We start from the raw sequence: 24,585 nt of genomic DNA, 5'->3' as shown, positions 1-24,585 counted from the left end.
AATCAGAGAAGATCCTGAAAGATTACCATTCTTAAAGAGTTGCAAATAATTCTTAATGATAAAAGAACTTCCAGGGAAATCACTATCCCTGACCTCAAGCTGTATTACAGAGCCACAGTGATAAAAACTGCATGGTATTGGTACAGAGACAGACACATTGATCAATGGAATAGAATTGAAGACCCAGAAATAAAACCACACACTTACAGACACTTGATCTTTGACAACAAAGCCAAAAATATACAATGGAAAAAAAAAGAAATCATCTTCAGCAAATGGTGCTGGTCTAACTGGCAGTCAGTATGTAGAAAAATGATCGATATTTGTCACCTTGCATAAAGATCAAGTCCAAGTGGATCAAGGACCTCAACAGAAAACCAGATACACTGAATCTAATAGAAGAGAAAGTGGGAAAGAATCTCAAACTCACTGGCATGGGGGTGGGGTGGAGGGGGGCAATTTGCTAAACATCACCTCAATGGCTCAGGCTTTAAGATCAAGAACTGATAAATGGGACCACATGAAACTGACAAGATTCTGTAAGGCAAAGGACATAGTCACTAGAACAAATCAGCAACCTACAGTTGGGGAAAAAATCTTCACTAACCCCACATCTGATAGAGGGCTAATATCCAAAATAAATAAAGAACGCAAGAAGCTAACCTCCAAAAATAAACAAACAATCTAATCAAAAAAATGGGGTATAGAGCTAAACAGAGAACTCACAACAGAGGAATCTCAAACAGACAAAGAGCACTTAAATGTTTAAAGTCTTTAGTGATCAGGGAAATACAAATCAAAATGACCCTGAGATTCCACCTTACGCCAATCAAAATGGCTAAAATCAAAACCTCAGGTGACAACACATGTTGACAAGGATGAAAGAGGAACACTCCTCCATTGCTGGTGGGACTGCAAACTGGTACAACCACTCTGGAAATCAATCTGGAGGTTCCTCAGATAATTGGAACTAGATCTACCTGAAGACCCAGCAATACCACTCTTGGGCATATACCCAAAAGATGCCCCACGCCATATGATGCTTTAATCCTACCTGGGGAGAAGAAAACAAACATTGGGGGGGGGGAGGGAGGGATCTGGGTGGGAGAGGGGAAGGGGAGAGGAAAAGGGAACATGATCAGGTATGGGGGTGGGAGAGCTCTGAGGGCCAGCAGAATGAATGGAAATATGCAACCCTCTAGAATGCACCAGAGATCTGGGAGGTGAGAGACTCTCAGGACTCAAAGGGAGGGACCTTAGATGAAATGCCCTACAGTGGGGAGAAGGAAGTCGTAGAGTCCACCTCCAGAAGAAAGACAGGGCATAAATTGGAGGCATGGGGTTGTCATCCCACTGTCAAAAGCTGACCCAGAATTATTCTTTCTAAAAGAATTGCAGGGACAAAATGGAGAAGAGACTGAGGGAAAGACAGTTCAGTGGCAGGCCCAACTTGGGATCCACCTCAAAGGGAGGCTCACTGGCATGGGGGCAGGGTGGAGGGGGGCAATTTGCTAAACAGAACCTCAATGGCTCTATTACTGATGCTATGGTGTGCTTACAGACAGGAGCCTAGCATGGCTGTCCTCCAAGAGGCCCAACAAGCTGCTGACTGAGACAGATGCAGCTACTTATGCCCAACCATTGGACTGAAGTTGGGGACCCCTGTAGTTGAATTAGGGAAGGGCTGGAAGAAGCTGAGGAGGAGGGTGACCCCATAGGAAAACCAGCAGTCTCAACTAACTTAAACTCGAGATCTCTCAGACACTGAGCCACTAACCAGGCAGCACACACACGTCTGAGGCCCCTGACACATATACACCAGAGAACTGCCTGGTCATACCTCAGTAGATGTGCCTAACCCTCAAGAGACCAGAGGCCAGCCCCAGGGAGTAGGAGAGAGCTGGGGGTGGGGGGTGGGGGATTGGATGAGGAATTGTGGGAGGGGAGACCCTGGGAGGGGGACAATGACTGGATTTTTCACTTTAAGGCAGCCCATACTTAATAAATCATCTGAAGCTTGCCCCCTGGAATTTGTTTCCTTGAGACAGATTTTGTCTCTGCAGAGTCTAGCCTGGAACATACCATGTAGTCCAGGTCATCTTCAAAATTCCTGCAACATATTCCGTGCCTCAGCCTCCCAAGTGCAAAGAAGACAGACCTGAGACACCACGGCTGGCTGTCCCGTGAGGTCAGTAGAAATATTCCTTCTGGATCTAGATGTTGGCTAACAGTCTTGTGCAGATATTAAAATAGGACTCAGTTTTACATCTGACTGAGCAAGATCTTTCTGGACTAAATTATATTTTCTCTTCCATGAAAGGCCTACAACAGATCTGTAGCCATTCAGAAAACACTTGTCTCAGAAGTTTTGTTTTTTGGGTTTTTTTTTTTTTTTTTTTTAACGCTTTCACTGTGTCAACGATCCAGACAGCTCTCACCACCTACCTGTTGAAATGGAGGGATGTGTTGAAAAGCCACCTTTTACTTGTATAAGCAGTGATGACTTTACTTCTGATAGACACTCCGACCCAGAAGGCACCCGGAAGGCTGCTCTGGATTAATGCAGTCCTGCAAACTCATTCTGTTTCCGTACTCTTGGAACTGTTTACATCACTCACAGAAGCCACTGGCTCTATGTAATACTGTACCTCCCTTGAGACAGATCATACTACGAAGGCCTTACATTCATAACTTACAGATAGTGGAAGTCTATGAAGTAACGTCAGCAGGGAGAATTGTAATGGGAGGAGTTTGAGAAAAGGCGTGGCCAGCGCTGTCTATCCAATCATTGGGGAGGCTCTGCTTAGTTCCAGCCACCATGTTCCACATTAGAAGCGGTCAGAGGCCGCCAGAGGCCAGGCTTGCCACTAGACCCACGAGATGCCAGTCTGGCGGCTGGCTCTGTCAATGCACCATGCTGTCCCCACAAAGCTCGCTGAGCCCTAGACAATACCCGCCATCCTCACTGTACCCGGTAGAATGAAGACTCAATGCTTAAAGATTATCCAATGGATGTATATATTTGGAAATGTTCAATTAACAAGATGCCCAACCAATTAGAATTGTTACCCAATAGCTAACCTTTTGATAAGTTGCTACCCAGGACTGCTCTCGAACCATCCAGCCGTCCTCCTCCACGGTTGCTAGCCTCCTTCTCTCTCCTCTCATTCCTCTTCTTCTCCCAGCTCCACCTCCTCTTCTACTGCCCAATCACTGAGCTCCACTGCAAATACAATGTAGCAGTAGCAGGAAATTATCCTGCTACAGAGAATAACTGCCCATCCCCGACCGCTGAAGCTGAAGGACTTGAAGGTGGGAGATAAAGTAACACTCAGGCAGGCAGGACTTTCTGCCTTTTTTTTTTTTTTTTTGGCTTTAAGATTAACTTCACCGCCCCCCCACCACAAACACACACACATACACACGCACGCACGCACGCACGCAAATAAAAAGTTCTAAGTTGTTATGGTTCAGTGTTCCATTTCTTTATTTCACCTTCATTAAGGCAAGCCAAGTACAGATGCTGTACATTAAAAACATAAATACCCCTCTCACACCATGTCCATCTCCCCACAAAGGACTCTACACACTGCTCTCTGAAGCACATAACCACAGCTAAATGTACAAAGAGCCATCCGCTGGTCCCACATAGCCAACTCCAATCAGCAAGACATCGATTAGGGTCCATATTCCCAGGCCACCAAAGCTGAAGAGCTTGCCGAGACCTTCGCGCCACTGGCCCAGGTAGAAGCGATCGGCTCCAAAGCCCCCAAGGGTGATGCTGCAAAAGATGAGCAGAACGGGGTTTCCTCCACGGTAGGAAAGGGTCTGAGGGGATGGAAGCCCCACAACTACACCCTTACAACACCAAACAACCACAGGCAAGAAGATAAGCAAGGACTCAGCATGTGTGAGGCCTGGGTTTGATTCTTGGATGCAGGAGAGAATTAGGAAACACATAATTTTTGGCTATTCCGAAAGTCAACATTTTTTGTTTCAGAAATGACCATCACTGAGGGACCTAGCTTGCAGAGTGCTGGTGTGGAGGCAGGAACCGAGTCTTGAACACTTGCCATACCTGGCGGACGCAGATCAAGTCACCTAATCTTAGGTACTTCTCTCTAAAGTTCAGCACTGTGAGTGATCCTTAAAGGTCTTTTTAATTCTAAGATCTAAAACTACTGGGAAATAATGAAAAAGCTAAAAGCAAGCATCACAGTGCTCAGGGGAGGAGCCTGAGCACCGGCTCCAACAAGTACTCACTGTGGCCAACTGTTGGTGTCCTACCCCAGCCCAGAGCAGAGCAGTCAGCCCTTAGGATCCAAAGGAAGGCTCTGTATCTCAGCCAGCTGAACACAACTCTTGAGAGAAAACACGCCTGTACTGACAGGGAAAACTCTTCCCTTTACCCACAAGTGACAAGCATTCACACAGGGCTCACACTGGATCGAATAGCCAGGCTGAGGAGATGATGGAAGGTGAAGGGATGGGATGTCTGTATGCTGTATGCAAGCATTACACTATTTGATAAAAGGGACTTGAGTGTCCAGGGATTTTGGTATCTGAGGGGACCATGGAACCAACAGCATTTTGGAGCAAACCACAGACATCTAAGAGTGAGCATTCTGAATAACCCATGTTGAGCTGCAACATAAAAAGCTTTCATATTTCCAGTCAGTTGTTCAGCACAGTGTGTGATGTAAAATGATGACAATGTAAGGGTCCATGAGAAGGTTGTCATGGGAACTCTATCTCCTTTGCAATTTTCTGTGAGACTAAAATTATTTTAAATTTAGAGGAGATCTGGTTGGCTGGTTCAGTAGGCCTGGTGTCCCACACCTATAATCCCAGCACTGAGGCTGAGGGACGACTGTTGTGAGTTTGTGGCCAGTCTGGACTACATAGTAAGTTCCTAGCCAGCTAGAACTACAAGGCAAGAACCTATCTCAAGAAACAAGATGAAAAACAGATTTGCAGGTCAGTTACTAGTTTCCATTCGAATCACTACAGACAAAGCCCGCATATGGCCAGCTACTGGACTTGATTTGTCGCAGCTGAGTTTCTGCTGTGGGTTCCTCTTTTATTTTTCAATTATCCCCCTTCTCAGGCAGGATGCTTCTCTTTTCTCAAGCCTAGATCCTACTACAGAAGCAATGTTGCCACCAAGGAGACCTTTGGCAAGGCCCAGAGAGAGTCTATCAAAACTGGGTGCCCTGACAATCAGTAGTAGGTCAGGATGCCACCAGGCATTCCAATACAGCACAGCCCCAAGACAAAGAATTTGACCCAAAAGGTCAACAGTAATCGGATGAGCAGCCCTGTCCCAGCATCATCCACTGCAGGCCCCAAGTCTGGGGCCAGAACTAAGACTTCAGCTGTAAATAGCCTAACTTTCATCACTCATTTGACTGGAGTCCCTCCTGGTTTCTCCTTTCATAGCAAGAGCAGGTATAATTCTTTTAAACACCGCTGAAAAGTTTAATAATCCTTTAGTGCATTTTCTTTCCTTTTGTGCATGTAGTATATGGTGTATGTGTGTTGTGTGACAGTGGGGCCAGAGGCTCTATATTAATCACCTGACCATCTGACTGCACCTGAAGCTTGCCCAGCCCCTGGCAATACTGGGAACCAGCACTGCCGCAGTGGGTGCTGGGCATGCTTGTTTGGCAAGCACTGTGTAGGTTCAACACTTGTTTTTATGTAAGAGTTTCAGGTATACAATTAGACAGCACAATTATAGGTAATTTAAAATGTTTCTCTTGAGCCAGCGATATGGCTCAGTAGGTGCTTGCATCAAAGCCTGGTGACTGAGTTTCATCCCAAGAACCCAAGCAGAAGGCAAAATTGTCCTCTGGCCTCCACATGTATGTTGTATAGACAGACAGAAAGACAGACACACATACACACAGAGCAAAACAAAAATGTTTAAATTAATTTTTTAAATTTTTCCTAATTTTCAGTGAGCACATTACTACTCTCTACAGTAAATTACTTAAAATATTCATCACTAGACTGCTTTAAACAGTATTTTAGTGATTCAGGTGGGTTTGGGTGTGAAACCCTGGCTGTTTCTAACAATGCAGCAACAGTAACTCTAGCATGTCACTCACACCTCAGAGGAGAAGCTAGCACAGCTCAGATCCAGAATTCCATCTCTCTCCAACAATTCCATCTGTCTCTTAGCACCTACCTAACGTAAGCAGGAGGTGAGACAGAGACAAGCCTGACTGAGCACAGTGCTGTAAGTTCCCACTGACCCAGAGAACCAACTCTAGGAGCATCTAAACTCAGCAAGGCTAAGTGTACCTGAGAGCCAGGGCCGTCGACCACTTGTAGCCACCGGTCCAGTTGCAGTACAGCAGCTTAAGGAAAGTCCGGTTGCCTTCCAAAACCAAAAAAGAACATTATATACTGAAACACGGGCAACATAAAATATTCTCAGACTCACTTGTCAACAATGGCCTTGGAATTTGGAATTTAAAAGTTACCTCTCTTTACAAAAGCATTTACCACAGCGAACAGTTTAAGACAAACTCTGTGGGGTTCGAGGCCTGTGCTCGAGCACAGCCCACTGCCCCACAAAACTCTTTGCTATTTATAAACACGGATATAGTGCTTGCATTGTTAACTTAGGGCTAGCCACATGGAAAGAAATAAAAACTGAATCCATCTTAGATCATCTACTAAAAATGAACTCCAGAAGGATTACAGACCTAAATACGAAAAGCCAAATTTGGTTCTTAAAAGAAAATGCCTTTTATCTTTATGATCCCATAATGAGAAAACAATAAGAACACATTATATAAGAACTGGTTCTGAAGGTAACTTAGCTTCTTGACTCTAACTGTGTTCTGACTAGAGAAAAGGCCTGATGGATAAGCACTTTGCATGCATGCATGCATGAGAACCAGTTTGGATCTCCAGATGTCATGGAGAAGCTGGGCAGACGTGCAATCTAAGCAGTGAGGAGGCAGGGACAGGAAGCCTCCCAGGCCGCCTCACTAGCTAGAGCTGGAACAGGTGAGCTCTGGGCTCAGGAAGAGATCAAGGAGGTCCCTAATTTCAGGCTCCACAAATGCCAGCACACACCTCCAACCCCACCCTTTCTCTACCTCGGCCCCCCATCCCCACCCCAGCTCATCATCGAGATCTTCCCAAGAAGGTAGAGTTCACAGCTTGGGAAAGGGACTTAGGGCTACTGAAGGTTGCTATACACAACACAGAATGACAGTAAGTGCCAGAGAAGAACCGGGTGTTATCAAGAGCGGTGTGTACAGTGTGCACGCGCTGGGAACGTTAATGTCAAGAGCAGTGTGTACAGTGTGCACGAGCTGGGAACGTTAATGAAGATAGCCTTTCTAGAAGACAAGGCTATGGGGCAGGTATCTTCCGGAAAGGAAGCAGAAATAGAGTTCAGAGATGAGTCACCTCTGTGAAGACAGCTGGGGGAGAAAAGCAAGCAATGCACTCAGGTGGGTACAATGCCATCAGCACTACCAGCCGGAAGCTAATCTGAGTGAGGTTCCACTTCTGTTCTAGACCTGAGGTAGTTTTCTTGTTTTGTCACAGAGGATGGTGAAAGTTAAGAGAACTAGGGCTCTCCTGCTTTTCCTTCTGTTTGTCAACCTCGTTCTGAGAACTGATTTGTTTGAGGAACTCTGATTTTAATTCAATAAACTTAGTTCTCAAGTTTCTGGTTATAATGGCTCTTGAGTGAGCTCAGAAAAGACAATTTTTCTCACAGCTCCCTCACACTCTGTTCCTTACCCAAGCAGTGGATGTGGTCGCGCACGGTGCAGTTGGCTAAATAGCGCTGCCGAGGGCAGGCCACGGTCATGCAGGTGGTGGAATTTGAACACTCGTAGTCTGTTTCAGGAAGCTGCCAGCAAAACCTGCAAGTCATGTTGATGATGAAGTTCCTCTGGGGTTTGAGGTCTTGATCCTTAAGGACCAAAGCACGAAATCAATCAGCTACAATACGGCAGCTTGTTATGACATCAAGAGACCCAAATTTCTAAAACACTTATATTTAGTATGTAAAGGAAGCAGGTTCATAAGTAGCATCAAGGGAAAAAAATCTATGCAGTTTACCTAAAGAAAAAAGGCTGTAGACTGGGCATGGCGGTGCACGCCTTTAATCTTAACACTTGGGAGGCAGAGGCTGGTGGTGCTGAGTTTGAGGCCAGCCTGGTCTATGTAGGGAGTTTCAGGACAGCCAAAGCTGCAAAGAGAAACCTTCTGTCAAAACACCAAAGGGGTGTTTCAGAGTGGTATTTCACTGTGACTTTTGTTAGCTTTTTAATAATGAGTATTCATATTTTTACAATATATAAAAGGGGGGCTGGAGAAACGGCTCAGTGGTTAAGAACTGACTGCAGGTAGGGTCCCAGTGCTAAGAGCGGGGAGAAGACAAGGGCTCCCACCCCTAACCAAAAAACTATCAGCAACTGGTACCCATCTGCCAAGGGAAAACTGGTCTCCTCTACTGAAGTCTCCTTGGGTACAGTAACTACCCTTCAGGGCAGGTCACATGCCCAGGAACAGATGAGGGCCAGCACAAAATGAACTCAAGAGTATCTCTCTAGACTTTTGTCTCAAATAGCTTTGTTTGGGCATTTTTTTTCTTGTCTTATTGGTCTTTTGCTTATAGTCTAGTTTCCAATTGTATGTGTGTGTGTTTCTTGGGTTTTTGTTTTTTGTTTTTTGTTTTTTAAGAAGGAAAAGAGGGTGTGAGCTGGGTGGGTAGAGCGGTTGGGAGGATGAGGGGGGAAGCATGATCAGAGTATATTGTAAGAAAACCATTGTTTTTTAACTAAAAAAAAAAAAAAGACCTCCCCCACTAAGGGCCAAAGAACCCACATTTCATTCCCAGAACCCTCATGGTGGCTCTGGAGACTCACAACTACCTCTAGCTCCAGTTCTAGGGAGATCTGGTTAGATGCCCTCTTCTGGCCACCAGGGCACCACATGTAATGGCAAATACACACATGTCACACATGTGGCAGATACATGCAGGCAAAACACCCATACACTTAAACATTTTTTTTTGAAGAAAAAAAGAAAAAGGAGGAGGGGAAGATGTGTGCTTTCTACCTCATTCTGCCTCAGGGCTCAAAAGAACACAAGACATGTAGAGTTCTCAGTACTGCCACCAGGTGGCTCTCAGGTGGACTGCATTCTGGTTGATGTGTTAAATGATCACGGACAAAGAAGTAACCCCAAGAGACTGAGTCAGAAAAGAGTGAAAACAATTTAGAACTAAGGTGAGACTGTGTGCTTTGCTTACAGAAGCGCCAGAATGGGGCCAGGGTCAGTGTCTCTCAACAAAGGCAATCGCCCGACCCTTTCATCTACCTGGAAGGTTCACTCCCTTATTTTTCCAGAGAGCTACCAGGTATCCCACACATTTACTGAACCCATCTTTCCACCAGGAAGAAATGAGACTGAAGAGAAAGAAGAAAAATCTACAGGGATGTGGGAAGGGAACGAAGTCCCTTACCCTGGAAGCTAGTTCCTGCTAGCTGATAGTAAAAAAAATCTCAAGTCAACTCATACAGCCCAATCTGCCCATAGAAGCAAGGGTTCCTTCCCTAAAGACAAGACAGAGTGCTCAGGGTCAAAATGTTTGGAGCCTTGACTGTTGTATTAGGATTCCAAAGCTCTAAACAGCATATTCCAGGAAACAACTGCATACTTTCATTTTGAAGGCTAAACTTAAGAAAACCAAGTAAACCAGATCATATGTTTCATTAGCATTTACATCAGAAGAATCATTAAATCTTATTGTAAATTACAGCCTTTACAGCCTGTTAAGTTAAGAAAGTTACAGAATCATGTTCACAGCCACTGTGAAGGCGCCTAAGTGCAACTCTTAAGGGACAAGCAGCCTTGTCTTGGGTGTGCATACTGTCCTTTTCTTACGGCTTTCTCTCTCAACACCTACCTTAATCAACTCTGCTTCACTCTGACTGCTCCTGAGACTTCTCCCTGGCCTAGTTATGGATCCTGCTTTATTGAAGTGGGAGGTCTCCATGGGGACACTGGCCACGGTGCTATGCTACGCTGCCTCTCCCACCACTGACAAAGCTGATCCCTTTGTAAGTTCATCTGTGGCAAAGAGACATTACCATCCCCTCTGCACCCCAGTTCTCACTCCTGAGAACCCAGACGTTCATGGGGGACTTAGGCTAGCGAACTGACATCTTCAAACCCCAGAGAGCAACATTGTCGATCAACAACCAGCCTGTCTGTTGACATTATAACCAAAACAGGACTAACTTGATATGGAAGGAAATGGAAGATTATACTTATAGTCATGTTTTACTTCAGTGTGTATGTGGTATGTGTTCGTGTATGTGTGTGTATGTGTGTGTGTGTATTCATTTGTGTACCTTCATGTGGAGGACAGAGGTTGACATCTGGCATCTTCCCTGACAGTTCTCTATTGAACTTGGAGTTCCAAATTCTGATCCTGAGTCAGTAAAGCAATCACTTTACTGACTGAGCCATCACTAGGCAACAAGCCCTTAAGGTCCTCCTGTGTCTGCCTCTCCCGTACTAAGATTACAGCCACATGCAGCCAAGCTTAAGGTTTTACACTAGTGTTAGTCTTCATCCTTGCACAGAATGTTCTCACCTCAAGATTTTCATTTTTGGAAAAAAAATTAAAAAATTAAGTGGCTCAGGGGTTGTTGAAGGCAGGACCTCATCTATATCCTAAGCATATGTTCTACCACTGAGATATACTCCTAGAACCAAAGATTTAAAAATACTTTCCAGTCAAGTTGTAAAAGACCACAATCAAATCATTATGATATATATCTGACCACTATAAGCTACACTTTTAACGCTATAAAACATGCAGTTGGGAAAAGTAAACTACAATACTTACGACACAGGTAACAGAAGGTTTCACTGTGCAGTCAAACGTGACAGGCTTCCCATAAGTGCAGGAGACATTGGTCGCACATTCTATACAATCTGCAGGAAGTCTGCTACACAAACCATTGCTTGGACACTTCATCATGTAAGGAGGGATTTCAGTACTCTCTGTGAGGTGAGAGAACAGCTGACTCTCTATGGATAGTGATCAAAAGAACAGTGAAAGGCAACTTTCTAAGGAGGAGTGATCCATCATCAGCAATGACACATGTGCTGGAATGCAAACAGCTTGGAGTTGGGGTCAGTGATGCCTGCAGTCTAAGAGGGTTTCTGTCCCCAGCTGGCTGTGACCTGGTAACTAGTGAGACATTAGTAAAGTCTTTCATTCCTGCTTCCCAGGTGGCTATGAAAACTCTAAGTGCTCAATGACAGACAACGCAGAGAAATGGCTGGGCCCAAGTCAGACCCAATGGCTACCAGCACAGTGGACAAACTAAAGCTTGGATAAGGCAGAGTCTATGCAAAATCCCAGAGGACTATTTAACAGAACTGGAACCAGAACACACAGCTATTCAAATCCAACCCAGTGTCCTTTTCACCAAAATTTATTGATAGAAAAATGAAGCTACTGACACCCTCAGGCCTCCAATTCTAGAAATACTGGTATTAGTATGTATGTCCAATAAGAATCTATGAAATACCTCTGCCAGTTTCCAAGTCCAAGTCCCTGAAATAATGGAACTCCAGAGAGATGACCCTGAAGAGCTAGCAGGCATACATTCAGCAAAACAAGAAGACTTGAAAGTGGCATGACTCTATAAATGGCCAACTCTATAAAAACCATTTCCCCCTATTGTCCCTATCTCCATGTGGCCTGGCGTTGAAGGTTCAAATGACAAGGCTGAAAAGGCCTTAAATCAAGGTAACTACAGTGGCCGGAAAGAGGAGGGAACAAAAGTCCTAAAGGGGTAATTTCCTCACGCCCCCCAAAGGCCAACCCCACCCGGATTATACTTCCTGTATCTATCCAGCCCTTCTTCTCCCAGCTCCTCACATAGCATTCGGGAAGCGCGGGAAGCATTGTTTTTGTTTTTAAACTCATGGGAAAACAGCACTGGTTAAGGAACTGGGAGAGAGTGGAAAATAAAAATTAAACAGAAATGAAGAGTCTTGTGGGGTTGGATGAAGAGGTAAGTCATAGATTTAAAAAGGAATCAAACACCAAAACTGGCTACTGAAAGCGGCAGTCTGCCCTTAATTTACATATCTAAACACCACCACAATCAAATCAAACAGCCAAAACAAAAGGCGGCTTCGTAAACTAAAGAAGTATTTATCGAAAACAGAAAGGGGATAGGGGAGACTACACGATATAAATATGCACATTTACTAGAATAGAAAACGTCTACTACCTGCTGCCCTGGGAACTACGGTGAATGTATGTGTTGGGCCCGGATCCTTTATTGACTGAGCCAGCGGCTGCGAATGCTCTAAATTTAAGGATCCTACAATTAGAGAAACATGTTATCCTGGGATAGGATACCCTTGGTTTGTGTGCTTAACAGGTAGGGGCTGCACTGGGCAGATATGGCTCATGAAACGGAAACGACCGGGTCGACTCGGGTCCTGGGCTACCGACGCAGGGAACACGGGCTTTCCGGGAGGGCTGGAGCGCAGTGCGGCGTCGGTCGCCGACCTCCCGCGGCTCCGGGGACCCTCTTGACACCAGCTCGCTCGGTGCAGCCCCCAGCCTTGAACTCACCATCGCCGGACAGAATGTAGCACTGGGACAGGAAGAGCAGCACGCGGGACAGGAGGCGGACAGACCGCAGCGGCTCGGCCGCAGCCTCCATTTTGCCGGTGCGCGTGCGCACTTCCGGGCCAGGAGGCGGGGCTGTGGAGGCGCGCCGAAGGGGGCGTGTCCAGGCGCGGCCCGCAGGCGCACTGCTTCTGGACTCTGCCCGCGGACGTCATTGCCTCCCCCGCTCAGAGGTTGGGTGGTCTGTCTGCCGCCTGTCTCTGAGTGCTGTTGGCCCGAGGAAGTGAGTGAATCTGGGGACCCGCAGCAGCAGGAAGTAACTTGGACCAGAACAGCCCTCACTGCCTTTGAAGAGATGCCCCTCTCTTCCCATTGGAAGTCCGGGAGACGGTTGTGATGCGATTTTAGTGGTTAGCTGGTTTTAGTTCCGCTGACCCTTGCAGCAAGGGAAGTAGCTCCAAGAGGGCGGAGTCCCACGCACCAGGACCTAGGGCTCCTGCATTAGGTTTCACTACAGCCTGCTGGAAAACACGCGGATTTTAGAGTTCCTCTGAGACTGAGGAAAAGCAGGTCAGGTCTCAGAGCCTGAGACAAGAGCCAAGTGTGTGGAATTTTCACGTAGGAGCAGAGTCCAAGCTCAGCCCGGCCAAGAGACCAACCTTCAGGAGGGGGAACTGCTTGGCAAACTCCTTTGTTTCCATCGATTATACTTCAGGAAGCGTGCTATTGATAGCCTCTCGCTGTATTTTGTTGACATGCACTTTGGGCTCCCCAAATTCCCCGTTCCTCCACTTGCACATCTGATAAGTGAAAGAGTACACGAAGTGGTGTTTGGCGCACAACAATCCTGTAGTAAATGTTGGTTTTTAAAATGGTCACAATTTGCACACTGGTTTCATCTATGATCTTTTACTCTTCATGATCAAGAAAATCAATATTTTAAAGAAGATGCTTTTCTGCATCTAATTTGAATTATACCGCACCTAGTGAAATAAATCTGTAACTAAATTCTCTTTGACATAAAGCTATTTTAATTAGGTGCTAAGACAATAAGGTATTCTGAAGGTTAAAATCAGAAATACAGGGTCTGAAGAGCTGAGTCAACAGTTAAGAGCACTGGCTGCTCTTCCAGAGGACCTAGATTCGATTTCCTGCACCCACATTTGGCTCACAACAATCCATAACTACAGTTCCAGGGATCTGGTACCCTCTTCTGGCCTCTGTAAGCACTAGACACTCTTGCAGCGCACAGACAACAGACAGATAAAATAGCCATGCGCATAAAATAAAAATATTTTGAAAATATCAGAAATTCGGTCCAGAGGCACAGACAGGCAAATCTGTCAGTTCCAGGCCAGCCAGAATTACATAGTGAAACCCAGTCTCGATTAAAAAAAAAAAAATCAGAAATACACTTGATTCAGCAAATAAGTGAAACACCCCAGAAAAGCAGCGATTCAACCCCGTGTCCAAACATGGTACATACATTGCAGAGGTTCTAGAAACACCATGTGATGCATTTTATTTAGGACTTTAGTGTTTCTAAAGATAAATAAGGAATTATGAATTAGACGCATTAAAAATGCAACTCTTAACCCACAATGCAAATAACAGATTCCACAAAATCTCTTTGAGGTTTTATAGTCTTTGCCACTAACACAATGTTAGTACTTCTCTTATGATTGCAGACTAAATGAAGTATCAATTCCAACTTTGGGCATGAGTTTCAGTGTGAACTTTAGTAAAGCAGCCATAAAAACACCTGAGGCATGTGTATTAGAAAATAAGACACCTCCCCTCCATGTTCAAAAAGGACATGGGCTTGTATTGAAGGTCTATTTCTGTGGTTGTTGGGTGAGAGGTGGTGGCTGCTGGGGGTGGAGCTCAGGCCTCATGCGTGCAACTCGGATGCTCTGGTCACAAAGCTACGGCCCCCAGGCTGGAAGCTTATCTTTTGAGAAAGAAACAAAACATAATTTCTGATAATTCTTACTAGTGTTCCCCTCTTTGAGTGAACACCATTTTACCACTTAGGTCTCTGGAGTCTTGACATCTTTCAAATTTCTTCAGCTTCTCCTATTTAGTTTCAGAACGCAATGAATTAAAATTCTGTTTATATCAAATAGTCACGTTTCCTTCTTAGGCTGAACTCATTAGAGCCCTACAAGTGGCCCTAGGGTTCTTAGAAGTACTAATATCTTAAGTGACAGGGAAAATACATTTCCAGAGGTCAAATCAAGGTTATATAGAAGCTCAAGGAGAAGCCGCCTTCAGAAGTCTTCCTCAGCATTTAGAGCGCGTGATTTTTTGAGGTCCTTCAATTTTTCAATGACTGATGCTATTGATATTTCGCCATGAATTTTGTTGTCTCTTGTTCGAACATTCACTGCATTATTTATCTTTTCCTTTTCACCAACCACTGTAGAAATGAAAGAAAAATAAACATTTTTTAAATGAATGATTTACCTGCCATAAGTTAATGGTCATTTGACAACACCTGAGTTTCTCCTGAATATTGCTTACTAAATTTCAGTTTAATGAACATGATATTCTCCCTCCATAGTTCAGTGGCTGAGGGGAGGGATGGTGTCTAAGCCCCTCTACTCTCTACTTCAGATACTAACAGCACACTATTGTGGTCTTGGAACACAAATTGAAAGGGAACTTTTTTTTTTTATGACAGACATCTGATTCTTCCCATCCTATTTAGTGACTAAGGAAATATCATGTGTCTGGATCCAAGCAAGCTAACCAGAATTTTCTAGAATGTGGGAGAAAGCGTGTTCTCTCTCGTAACTCATACTGTGAAAAGATGTGGGAACCTTTATCCGTGTTTCTTCCCATTCAGAAAGAAGAAATAAGTGGAATTAAGGATATTCCAAAGGATCAGAGCAAAACAGTAAACAAACAGAGATGAGGCCTGGGGAGGCTGAGTTCCTGGTCACTCTCTCAATAGCTTGGCTATTAATTCAACCTCTCTGATCACCAGTCACCCTGGTACCTTCTAATAAGCTAATCTGAGGTTTCTACCACAAAAAAAGCCGGACGGAGACATCTCACTTCCTTCCACAAGCCAGACCTTATCAGCTATCAACTGCTGACAGAATGGCTCGGGCCACACTTCCTTTTTCTTTCCACTACAGACCCTTTCTCCTTGTGGGATGTGTCTAGATCAGACTCCAGGCATGTTGATATCAGTGTCTCCTGTTAACCTTCATTTATTTTTTTAGCCAAATTTTTGGACTTTGTACCTAATTATTCATGATTCACAAAATCAAAGGAGTGCCTCTGGGTTTCGAATCAGCCAGTTCCACAGAAGAAATAATCCTGGTGTTTGTCTCCATTTGGGCTTGAATGTTAAGTGCTGCCAGTGACAACGCTGCACCACAGACTCCATGTGGAACTGTGGGATCTGCCTTGCTTACCACAATTCAACAGCCAACTTGTGATACAGAGTTACACCATATTCTTCATTTTTATTTCCTTTATGTAAATCCCTGAGCCAAGCATTGAAAAAAATAAACTTAAATTACCCAAAATAAAATTATACTGAGCCAGCTGTGCATTCCGTATTTTCTTATTTAGTGTACAACTGTCATCTAAGTCCACATCGGCCATGAAGCCTTCTTCAAAGCATTCCTTGGACACCTAGAAGAAAGTGGGGTGTTTCTGTCATTACACTGTGTATGGTGGCCCCACTCCACAGCAGCCCTGTTTCCCGTCTGCTGGTACTGACAGCTCTGTGTAACTCCTGACACTTTGTTCCGAGTTGGTCAGAAAGGCATGGAAGGGAGGGCTTATTACTACTAAATGTAGGTGGCCAAAGCCCATCACTTCATCCTCTCCGTATCCCTTGCTCTAGAGGGCATGCCAACAGCTTGAGAAACAACTCACACGGTGAAGACATCAGGAAGGACACCTGGCCCAAAGGCTGCATCCCCATGAGATGCCACGCTGGACCCAAACAGGTAGGGGCTGGCGAGATGGCTCAGCACTTAAGAGCATGTGTTGCTCTTGCAAAGGACCTGGGTTTGTTTTCTAGAACACACATGGTGGCTCATAACCAACCCTGACTCTAGTTCCAGGAGGTCTTTACCCTTTTCTAAAGTCCCCAGACACCAGCATATAGACAGGCAGACAAAACACTCATACGTAGAAAATAAATGAGCCAGGTATGGTGGTGTACACCTTTAATATCTCAGTACTCAGAGGAGGCAGAGGCAGGGGGATCTCTGTGAGTTCCAGGCCAGTCAAGGTTACATAGAGAGGCCCTGTCTTTTTTTTTTTTTTTTTTTGAAAAGCCCAAATACATAAACAAATAAATATATATTTAAAACGTTTAAAAAATAGAACCAGCTAAGCTGCTCCCAGACTACTACCCTCTCCCTCTGAAAGTAAGGTAATAAGTATTTGTTATTAGATACTGCAGCTAATAAGGTATTCTTCCCTGATAAAAACAAGTGGGAAAGAGTGTGTGGTGCTTGGAAACACATTAAGAGCACAGTTCTAACACAGCCCCATAGACTTAACCCACTCATTGCTCCCAACTACTGAAGGAAAAGGTGGCTACCACATGCCGGCAGGACATTATCATACAGCACAAATGACATTTCAAGTCAATGACTACACAGACTATATGGCAAGTTATTAAGTCTTGCGGATACCTGTGACCTTACCTGTAATGCATAATTTTCACAAGCTGGGCCTACAGGGATGACCATTACCTGTCGAGGAGACAGCCAGAGAGGCCTGAAAGATATATAAAATATGCATGCTTAAAGTCATTTCAAACTGACCACTTATGTGATTAAAAGTAATCAAAGCTTTCTTGGGGTGACAGTTATGAGGCAGTGGTACTGGTAAAACCGCACAGAAGCAAATGATACTTTATCAAGTAGGAGGACATGAGAACAGAGAGGAAAGGAAATTTGGAATTTTGATAAGGAAAGAGTGCAGGCACATTCTTGCATTTCTGAGTATCTATCCCAGAGTGCCTTGTGTCCACATGAAACACCTCCACACTGACATCCACCTTGGCTTTATTTAGAACAGCTGCAAACTGGAAACACCCCAATGTGCTTCATCAGGTGAACAGTCAAACATGGCTGACCACACTCTGGAATGCCAACTGTACAAACATGGCTGACCACACTCTGGAATGCGGACTGTAATCACAGTGAACCAACTGCTGACACAATGAAGATGACTCTCAAGGGAAGTCTAGTGAGGAAAAAAGCCAATCACAGAAAGCTGCACACTGCACGACCCCACTTATGGGACACTCTTGAAATGACAGGATTGGCAGAGGGTCCAACCCATAATGGGCGGTCACATCCGTGGGCTGCTGGTCCTGAGTTCTATAAGAAAGCAGACTGAGCAAGCCATGGGAGGAAAGCCAGTAAGCAGCACCCTCCATGGCCTCTGCATCAGCCCAGCCTCCAGGTTCCTGCCCTGTGTGAGTTCCTGACCTGACTTCCTCTAATATGAACAGCGTAAGCAACATAACCCCTTTCCTCCCCTAGTTGCTTTGGTCATGGTTTTTCATCATAGATATAGAAACCCTAACTAAGATAGCCATGATGGGGAATTGCCCAGCAAAAGGCCCTTACATTTGAGGACTTTTTGAATGTTCACATAAAGAGGACTCAATCAGAACATGTTCATGAACAGCGGCCACAAGATGAGAGTCATAAACTCCACCACATGACTGCTCCCTCAGTAGGCTCCACCTTGTTATTAACACCTCTTTTGAGACTTCAATTCAATTCTTGTCAGTAGTGACTAATCTTGATCCAGGGGAGCAACAAGCTAGCTTGGAGCAGTTGACTGCCTTGGGTCCCTTTCGTCATGCAAGGCTGATTCCACAGATAGTGATTTCCCTAGAAACATGGTATCTCTGGGTGTAGGTTTCTTCTGTTCTGCCAACAGTGCCATGGAACAATTCCTTAGCAGAGAAGAGAGGGAGTGAGCCAGCATCACTGGAACAGCTGTGCTTAGAGACAACTGCCTCACCAACAACCATGGCACCTCTGGCACTAACACAGCATACCCAGGGACAGTGATACACAAATCACCAGCACTAGTGAAACAATAGCTTCCCCATCAATCACAAACTAAAAAATGCCCTACAGCCAGACCTTATGGAGGCATTTTATTAACTGAGGTTCCCTCCTTTAGGAAGCTTGGTTAAGTTGATATAAAACTAGCCAGCACAATGGCCCATGGGTGTTATCAATACTTCTTATCCCCAAACCTGTCTCTATTTTTTCAGTCTCATTACTTCTACATATCTGGCCTTGTGATCAGAATGGTACTTGCTCACCAGACCTGTGGCCAGCTTGCCTTCTGGAAGAGAAGACTCCCAGCTATCGTACGTGGTAGGAGCATTTCCTTTCCTTGCTGGGCTGTGCTGCTGGGACACACCTAGTGCTGGTGTGCTGTGAGCCATGTGTGGATCAGATGGATGTGTTTTTCACACAACACTGAAACTGGTGGGCTTGGAAAGGGTGAAAAGATAACACTCCAACACCCCGAGTTCACACTCCTTAAAGGGCAACGGTACAGCTTTACGTCACCCTGCCTGTGATCTTCTGTTTTCTGATCTGGCAAATAGAACAAGAATCCTCCATTTGGTTGTGGATACTTGCTAATTATGAGGCAGGGGCTTAATGTGTTCAGGCTGGATTTTAGAGGAGAGTCCTCCAGTACTCCCTCCTATGTGACTTACCATTTTCCCCCGTAGTTCTCTGAGAGAATGGCTATCATCCTTTCCACAGATCCCAGGATGGCACGGTGAATGATCACAGGCCTATTCTTATCATCCCCATCCTTACTGAAAAAATGAAAAAACACGTGTTAGGTATTTTTCAAAGGCAGGCTGTAAGTTTATCTCCTGACTGTAGTCAGTGTTGTCTGTCATTAGTGTTTTGGGTATCTTTATTAGAAAGTTGTTTTTATTGGTAGCTTTCCCATAGATTTTGCTTTGTTTACTAATCCTTTTTCATTTATTTTAAAATCACGTTATCAGAGAACATTGCAAATATACAAAAGCAGCACACTGTAGTGAACACCATGTGCCACCGCCTCTGAGATTCACAAAATGTCCGTTCACAGCCAGTCGTGTTTAATCCAGTTCTCCCCTCATCCACTGCCCCACTGCAAGCCTTATTTTTCCAAAATATTTCTGATATTTACTTTAAATATCCATCAGCTCAATTTATCCCCAGATTGCAAACCATCATGACACAGACTTCAGTTCATCATTCCCTTCTCCTCTACAGAAGAAACCAATGAAGCCAGTTGTGACTGCCAACTTCAGTGAAGCAAGACACGCCAAAATCTGTGCACACACTCTCAGAAGGTACAGCTTAGTTTATTCAGCATGTAATCCATAAGATAGATCTCAAAACTGCATCAGTTAATAACTTCTAAAAACACACTTGAAACAAATACAGAGAGGTCCTCTCTTAACCCAATTCACATGTGTTAAATCTGGAAACCGCCACAGCTAAACATTCCTGCTGATGAACACTGCTCTCAGGCAGCAATCTGTGCAGATCCCAGAGAGCCTGGCAGTTGGGGGTAGGAAGGGGATGCTCGGAAGCACCCTGAACTCATTCCTGTGTGAACTTATGCAGATGTCACTTACTCCACGGTGCGGGGGGTGGGGGTGGGGGAGGCATATTCCTAAATGCTGTTTTATGTGGAAAAGGAGAGATACGATACCATCTTTGCAGGCCTCTATGTATCCATAATTTTCTGTCTCTTTTTATTTTAATCAATTAGTGTCATAAAATTATGCTTATATACTTACACTATCTAACAAACCTAAGAATGACCATCAAATTTCCCTTCAAATAACCTCAACAGATTAGACTTCATAGGTGGGTTTGATAGTGACTTTGCCATGTTCATGCTTCCTGTTCCAAGACTGTGGACTGAACCTTCACTTACGTAGCCATTTCACCTTTGATAAAATCCTATGATGTAAACAGCACAGTTTATTTCTTAAGTTCACTCCTTGGATACTCAGCGCTGCACCATTGCTTCTGAAATGTTTTTGCCTTGTCTTTCCCAGCGGGTGACTGCTGACACGCAGGGAGGCACACTGGATATTGCACGCTCCAGTTACTGCCAGTTCCCTTACTTTGTTCCTAGCTCTGAGTTCTATCCATTTGATTTATAGGATTTCTCAACATGAGAGCTTCAGTAAGGCCCCTAACTATAAGCACTCCTGAGATAATTCTGGGCAGCAGTAAAACAGGTGACATTTCCACCTCTTTCCTGCTTCTGTTGAGATGCAGCTGTCATTTGCTGGTAAATACTCCTTGTCACAATTAGGACATTTGTTTGCATCACTTCACAGGAGTAGACGCTGAGCTCTGTCTGAGGCTCTTCCTCCAGGCTGTGTGCAGTGGGTCCCCACAGTAAGCCTCTCTTGCTCTCTTGAGAGGCACATTCATGGTGATGCTTCACTCTCTTGCTCCCTAGGTCTCAAAATCACATCAGCTCCTTTAGCAACATACACCCCCAACACCCCCATGTGGTTTGTCACCCTGGTACCACCTGGTTCTAACCATCGCCATCTCTGAGCTGTCTATGGATCACTCTCCGTTCCACATACTGCCAGGATGGACGGCTTGCACGGATGATCTAGTCCCCTTTACTCCCATTGAGTGAGAAGTGGTTGGTTGTTTATTCTCATAACCCTGGTAGGAAACAGCCTATGGAAATTACTGGATTTGAAACATGACAATAAAACTTACAGCTGTTTGTGGATTCAGTGGAAATTGAAAGAACACCAAATTTACCTTATCTTCTCCAGGAAACAGAACAGAAAGGAACACTTCCCCACTTGTTTTAAAATATTAACATTCTTAGATACTGATCTAGTAAAGCTGGTACAAGAAAACAAAACTACAGACCAATTTCCTATATAAATATGTATTCAAATACTCGAAACAAACTAACGGCAGATCAGGGCCCGAGTGGCTTTTAGCCTAGAAGTACAAGGCGAGTTCAGTATTCTAAATAAATACCATCTACCATATTAATAAGCTAAAGAAAATCATAATTCTTGATAAAACTCTTTGGACACTAGAAATATCGGGGAACATTTTTTCCCCTTTTGTAGGAGGAGAAGGAAGTTGAATCCAAGGCAAGGTAAAGGCTAAGCAAATGCTCATCACTAAGCTCCGCCCCCAGCCGCAGAGGTGGCAGATGGGAAATTCTAGCTAGTAGGAGGTGATTAGGCCAAGAGGATGCCCAGGAAGAGATTGCTATAGTTCTCACACAGTTAGGTTAGTTCTCAAGAGAACAGGTTTCCATGGAGCTGGGTTGCCTCGTGCACTCACTAGTTTCTACACAAAGCTATTTCCTTTCCCATGTCTCTGCCCTGTTGAGAAGCAGCAGGAGACCTGTGGCAGATGCCTGTGCCTTGATATTTGGACTTTAGAGCTCCTGTAATTACTGTCAAATAAACGCCATTTGTTTGTTAAGTAGCCAGCTTTAACTTAAGGCTTAACTTAAGCCTTTTGATCCAGCAACATAAGTGGATGAGGAAAATCCTCAGCTTACAAATAAGTAAACAAATGTGTGGTGCATAACATAGACACCAGAGCTCACTAGTGCTTTTTTTTTTTTTTTTTTTAATTGACCGTGATCTTATGACAAATAATGATGATATTAGAATCACTCACCTAACATATGTGAGATTAAATCTAATAGGCAGTTGGAAGTCCAGCTGAATTGTAGCACATTGATGATATCTGCCAATAGCATCCTTAATCTTTATATCAATCTGTAAATTAAGTAATGCTTGCTTAGAGAGTTTTCATTTTTAAATAACCCCTCTTTCTCTTTCCCTTCCTCTCCTTCTCCATCTCTCTCCCCCTCTCTTTTCCCCCTCCCTCCTTTCCTCTCTCCCTCCCCTTCTTTCCCCCTCCCTCTCTCTCTTCCTCCTCCCTCCCTTCCTCCTTTCCCCTCTCTTCTCTCCCTCCCTCCCTCCCTCCCTCCCTCCCTCCCTCCCCCCCTCCCTCCCTCCCCCCCACTCTCTATTGGCATATGTTCTACTTACTTTAGGGCCATAGAATGCTCCATCTCCTGGGTTTATTTTCCACGGTTTTCCAAATTCCACCAAGCTATTCTGCAGTTGCTATTTTAAAGGAGAGATCATTAAATCCCCTATACTTCATCACATATTCATCCTCCTGGACACACAGCTTGTAAGTATCTATACATCTTAGGTATAGTCTACTGTCCTTCAGCACACACTTACCAACAGCTCAGTGGGGAAAACCTACCATTTTCTTAATCATTCCAGGGGGTTCTAGAAAAGGCCAGGCCCTATCGGTCCTACACACTGACAGCAGTTGTCTCTTAGTTTGTTTCTCTGTTGCTGTGGTCAAACCATGACCAAGACCAACTGAGGGAAGGAAACAATCTGTTTCATCTTACAACTCCCAAGTCATAGTCTCTCTCTGAATGAAGTCAGGGCAAGAAACAAAGAGGCAGGGACTGAAGCAGAGGCCATTGAAGAGCCCTGCTCACTGGCTTGCTCCCAGGCTCATATTCAGCTACTTCTCTTCTACCTTCCAGGACCTCCAGTCCAGGGTGGCACCACCCTCAGTGACATCAGTCAGCAATCAAGAAAAGTCCCATAGACATGAGACATGCCTACAGGCCAATCCAATGGAGGTAATTCCTCAATTGAGATGCTCTTTTCTAAAATATGTCTAGGTTTGTGACAAGTTGGCAAAACCAGACCAGAACAGTGTCTCCTAGTGATGTATCTGAGACCTATTTCCCCTTGTAGGTGGGGCTTTCACACATGAAGAGACATGAGAGTGTTGGTCCTGCTTTGTCATTCTCACTGTGTGACACTACTTCCCTATGTGTGTCTTTGACCTCTGCTGCAACTGGGGGCAAGGGCAACACTTATGAGTTACTGGGGTATAGGGATAGTAACCTCACTCTGGTTTTCAGCCTAAGCCAGGTTAGGCTTTAGATGTAGCCTATGGTGGAGATGCTTGGCACTTACTTATAGTGAGTGGGTGTCCAATAAATTCTGATAGAAGAAGCCTTGGACCAGCTTCCCTTGAGAGTACTGAGACAAAATATGTCAAAAGTCCACCCAGATTCCTGCCATAACACCAATATTCTGGAGCACAGGAGGGGTTTGATATTTGGTGATACAGGGTGGTCTTTGGGAAGTCAAGACAACAATGGTATCTCTCAGCTTCAGCTGGAATAACCAAGGACCTGAGCCCTGGGGACATGGTAGGCTTTCCCAACAATCCAGTTAGGGTGTGTTCTTGACAGAGAATTTCATTCCTGAGATGCCAGCAACATCCCTAGTGGACCTAACTCTGTAAGACCAGCCTCCCTCTTTTAAGACCAAGAAAGGCCACCAGCATAGAGGTGTGTCACAGTGAGAGAGGTCCCTCCCTCACTGAGGTATTGTTTCTGAAAGAGAGAAGAATACTAGACAGAAAAACCTAGGCCCTGTGACAGCAATTGGAGGGTCCTGGAGCACCCAAGGCATTAAAATGCCAAAGATAGGACAAGGTTTGGAGAAGAATATGCATCAGAGGTGACCAAATCTTTGTCAGGCCTTGGGGGATACAGGATGAGGCAGTGCAATGAGAGCAGAGGTGGCTATAGAGACGGTTAAGAAAGCTTGGGGTTTTTTGAGCCACTTCAGAGACTTGTAAAGAAAGCAATGATAATAATAACAACACCCCCAAATGTTCCCTTCCTTGACTCCCAGAGGATCACAGGTGCTCACTGTGGGAGACAGTCCCCAAAGAAGAGGAAGGCCCATCCTGTAATTCCATATTCCTGGGAGACTTCAGGCTTGGCTGCTAAACTTTAACCACATCAATCAAAAAGAGCAAAAAAAAAAAAAAAAAAAAAAAAAAAAAAAAAATGTCAAGACTTCCAGCCTG

The 24,585-nt window shown here is 44.7% G+C and overlaps 2 protein-coding genes across 6 annotated transcripts in view; both read right to left on the bottom strand.

Annotated features, from left to right (window-relative positions):
• Positions 1–3,469: 3,469 nt before the first annotated feature.
• Tm2d3 (TM2 domain containing 3) lies at positions 3,470–12,797 on the bottom strand. 4 transcript variants are annotated; one of them, XM_034500169.2, is made up of 6 exons: positions 12,644–12,797; positions 12,294–12,386; positions 10,892–11,076; positions 7,768–7,942; positions 6,307–6,382; positions 3,470–3,781 (listed from the first exon to the last, which is right to left on the bottom strand). In XM_034500169.2, the coding sequence occupies exons 1-6, from the start codon at positions 12,732–12,734 to the stop codon at positions 3,616–3,618; spliced, it is 786 nt and encodes a 261-aa protein (XP_034356060.1). In that variant the 5' UTR covers positions 12,735–12,797; the 3' UTR covers positions 3,470–3,615. The 4 variants fall into 4 exon arrangements, with proteins under 4 accessions (XP_034356060.1, XP_034356069.1, XP_034356086.1 ...); XM_034500178.2 differs by having other exon boundaries at positions 10,892–11,049; XM_034500195.2 differs by lacking the exon at positions 12,294–12,386 and having other exon boundaries at positions 10,892–11,049; positions 12,644–12,796.
• A 1,339-nt stretch (positions 12,798–14,136) lies between these two features.
• Tars3 (threonyl-tRNA synthetase 3) overlaps positions 14,137–24,585 on the bottom strand; it is a 58,207-nt gene continuing 47,758 nt past the window's right edge. The window contains exons 14-19 of one of the 2 annotated variants that reach the window (XM_034500156.2): positions 22,716–22,793; positions 22,339–22,439; positions 19,368–19,472; positions 17,317–17,389; positions 16,174–16,288; positions 14,137–15,059 (exon numbers count right to left, since the gene is read on the bottom strand). In XM_034500156.2, coding sequence (XP_034356047.1) covers positions 14,911–15,059; positions 16,174–16,288; positions 17,317–17,389; positions 19,368–19,472; positions 22,339–22,439; positions 22,716–22,793 — 621 coding nt within the window. In that variant the 3' untranslated portion in view covers positions 14,137–14,910. The remainder of the gene's footprint in view (positions 15,060–16,173; positions 16,289–17,316; positions 17,390–19,367; positions 19,473–22,338; positions 22,440–22,715; positions 22,794–24,585) is intronic. The other variant, XM_076935383.1, reaches the window with a different exon arrangement.

This window comes from Arvicanthis niloticus, chromosome 1, assembly GCF_011762505.2.
Source record: "Arvicanthis niloticus isolate mArvNil1 chromosome 1, mArvNil1.pat.X, whole genome shotgun sequence".
Taxonomy (NCBI): domain Eukaryota; kingdom Metazoa; phylum Chordata; class Mammalia; order Rodentia; family Muridae; genus Arvicanthis; species Arvicanthis niloticus.
This window is presented reverse-complemented; position numbering and strand designations above follow the sequence as displayed.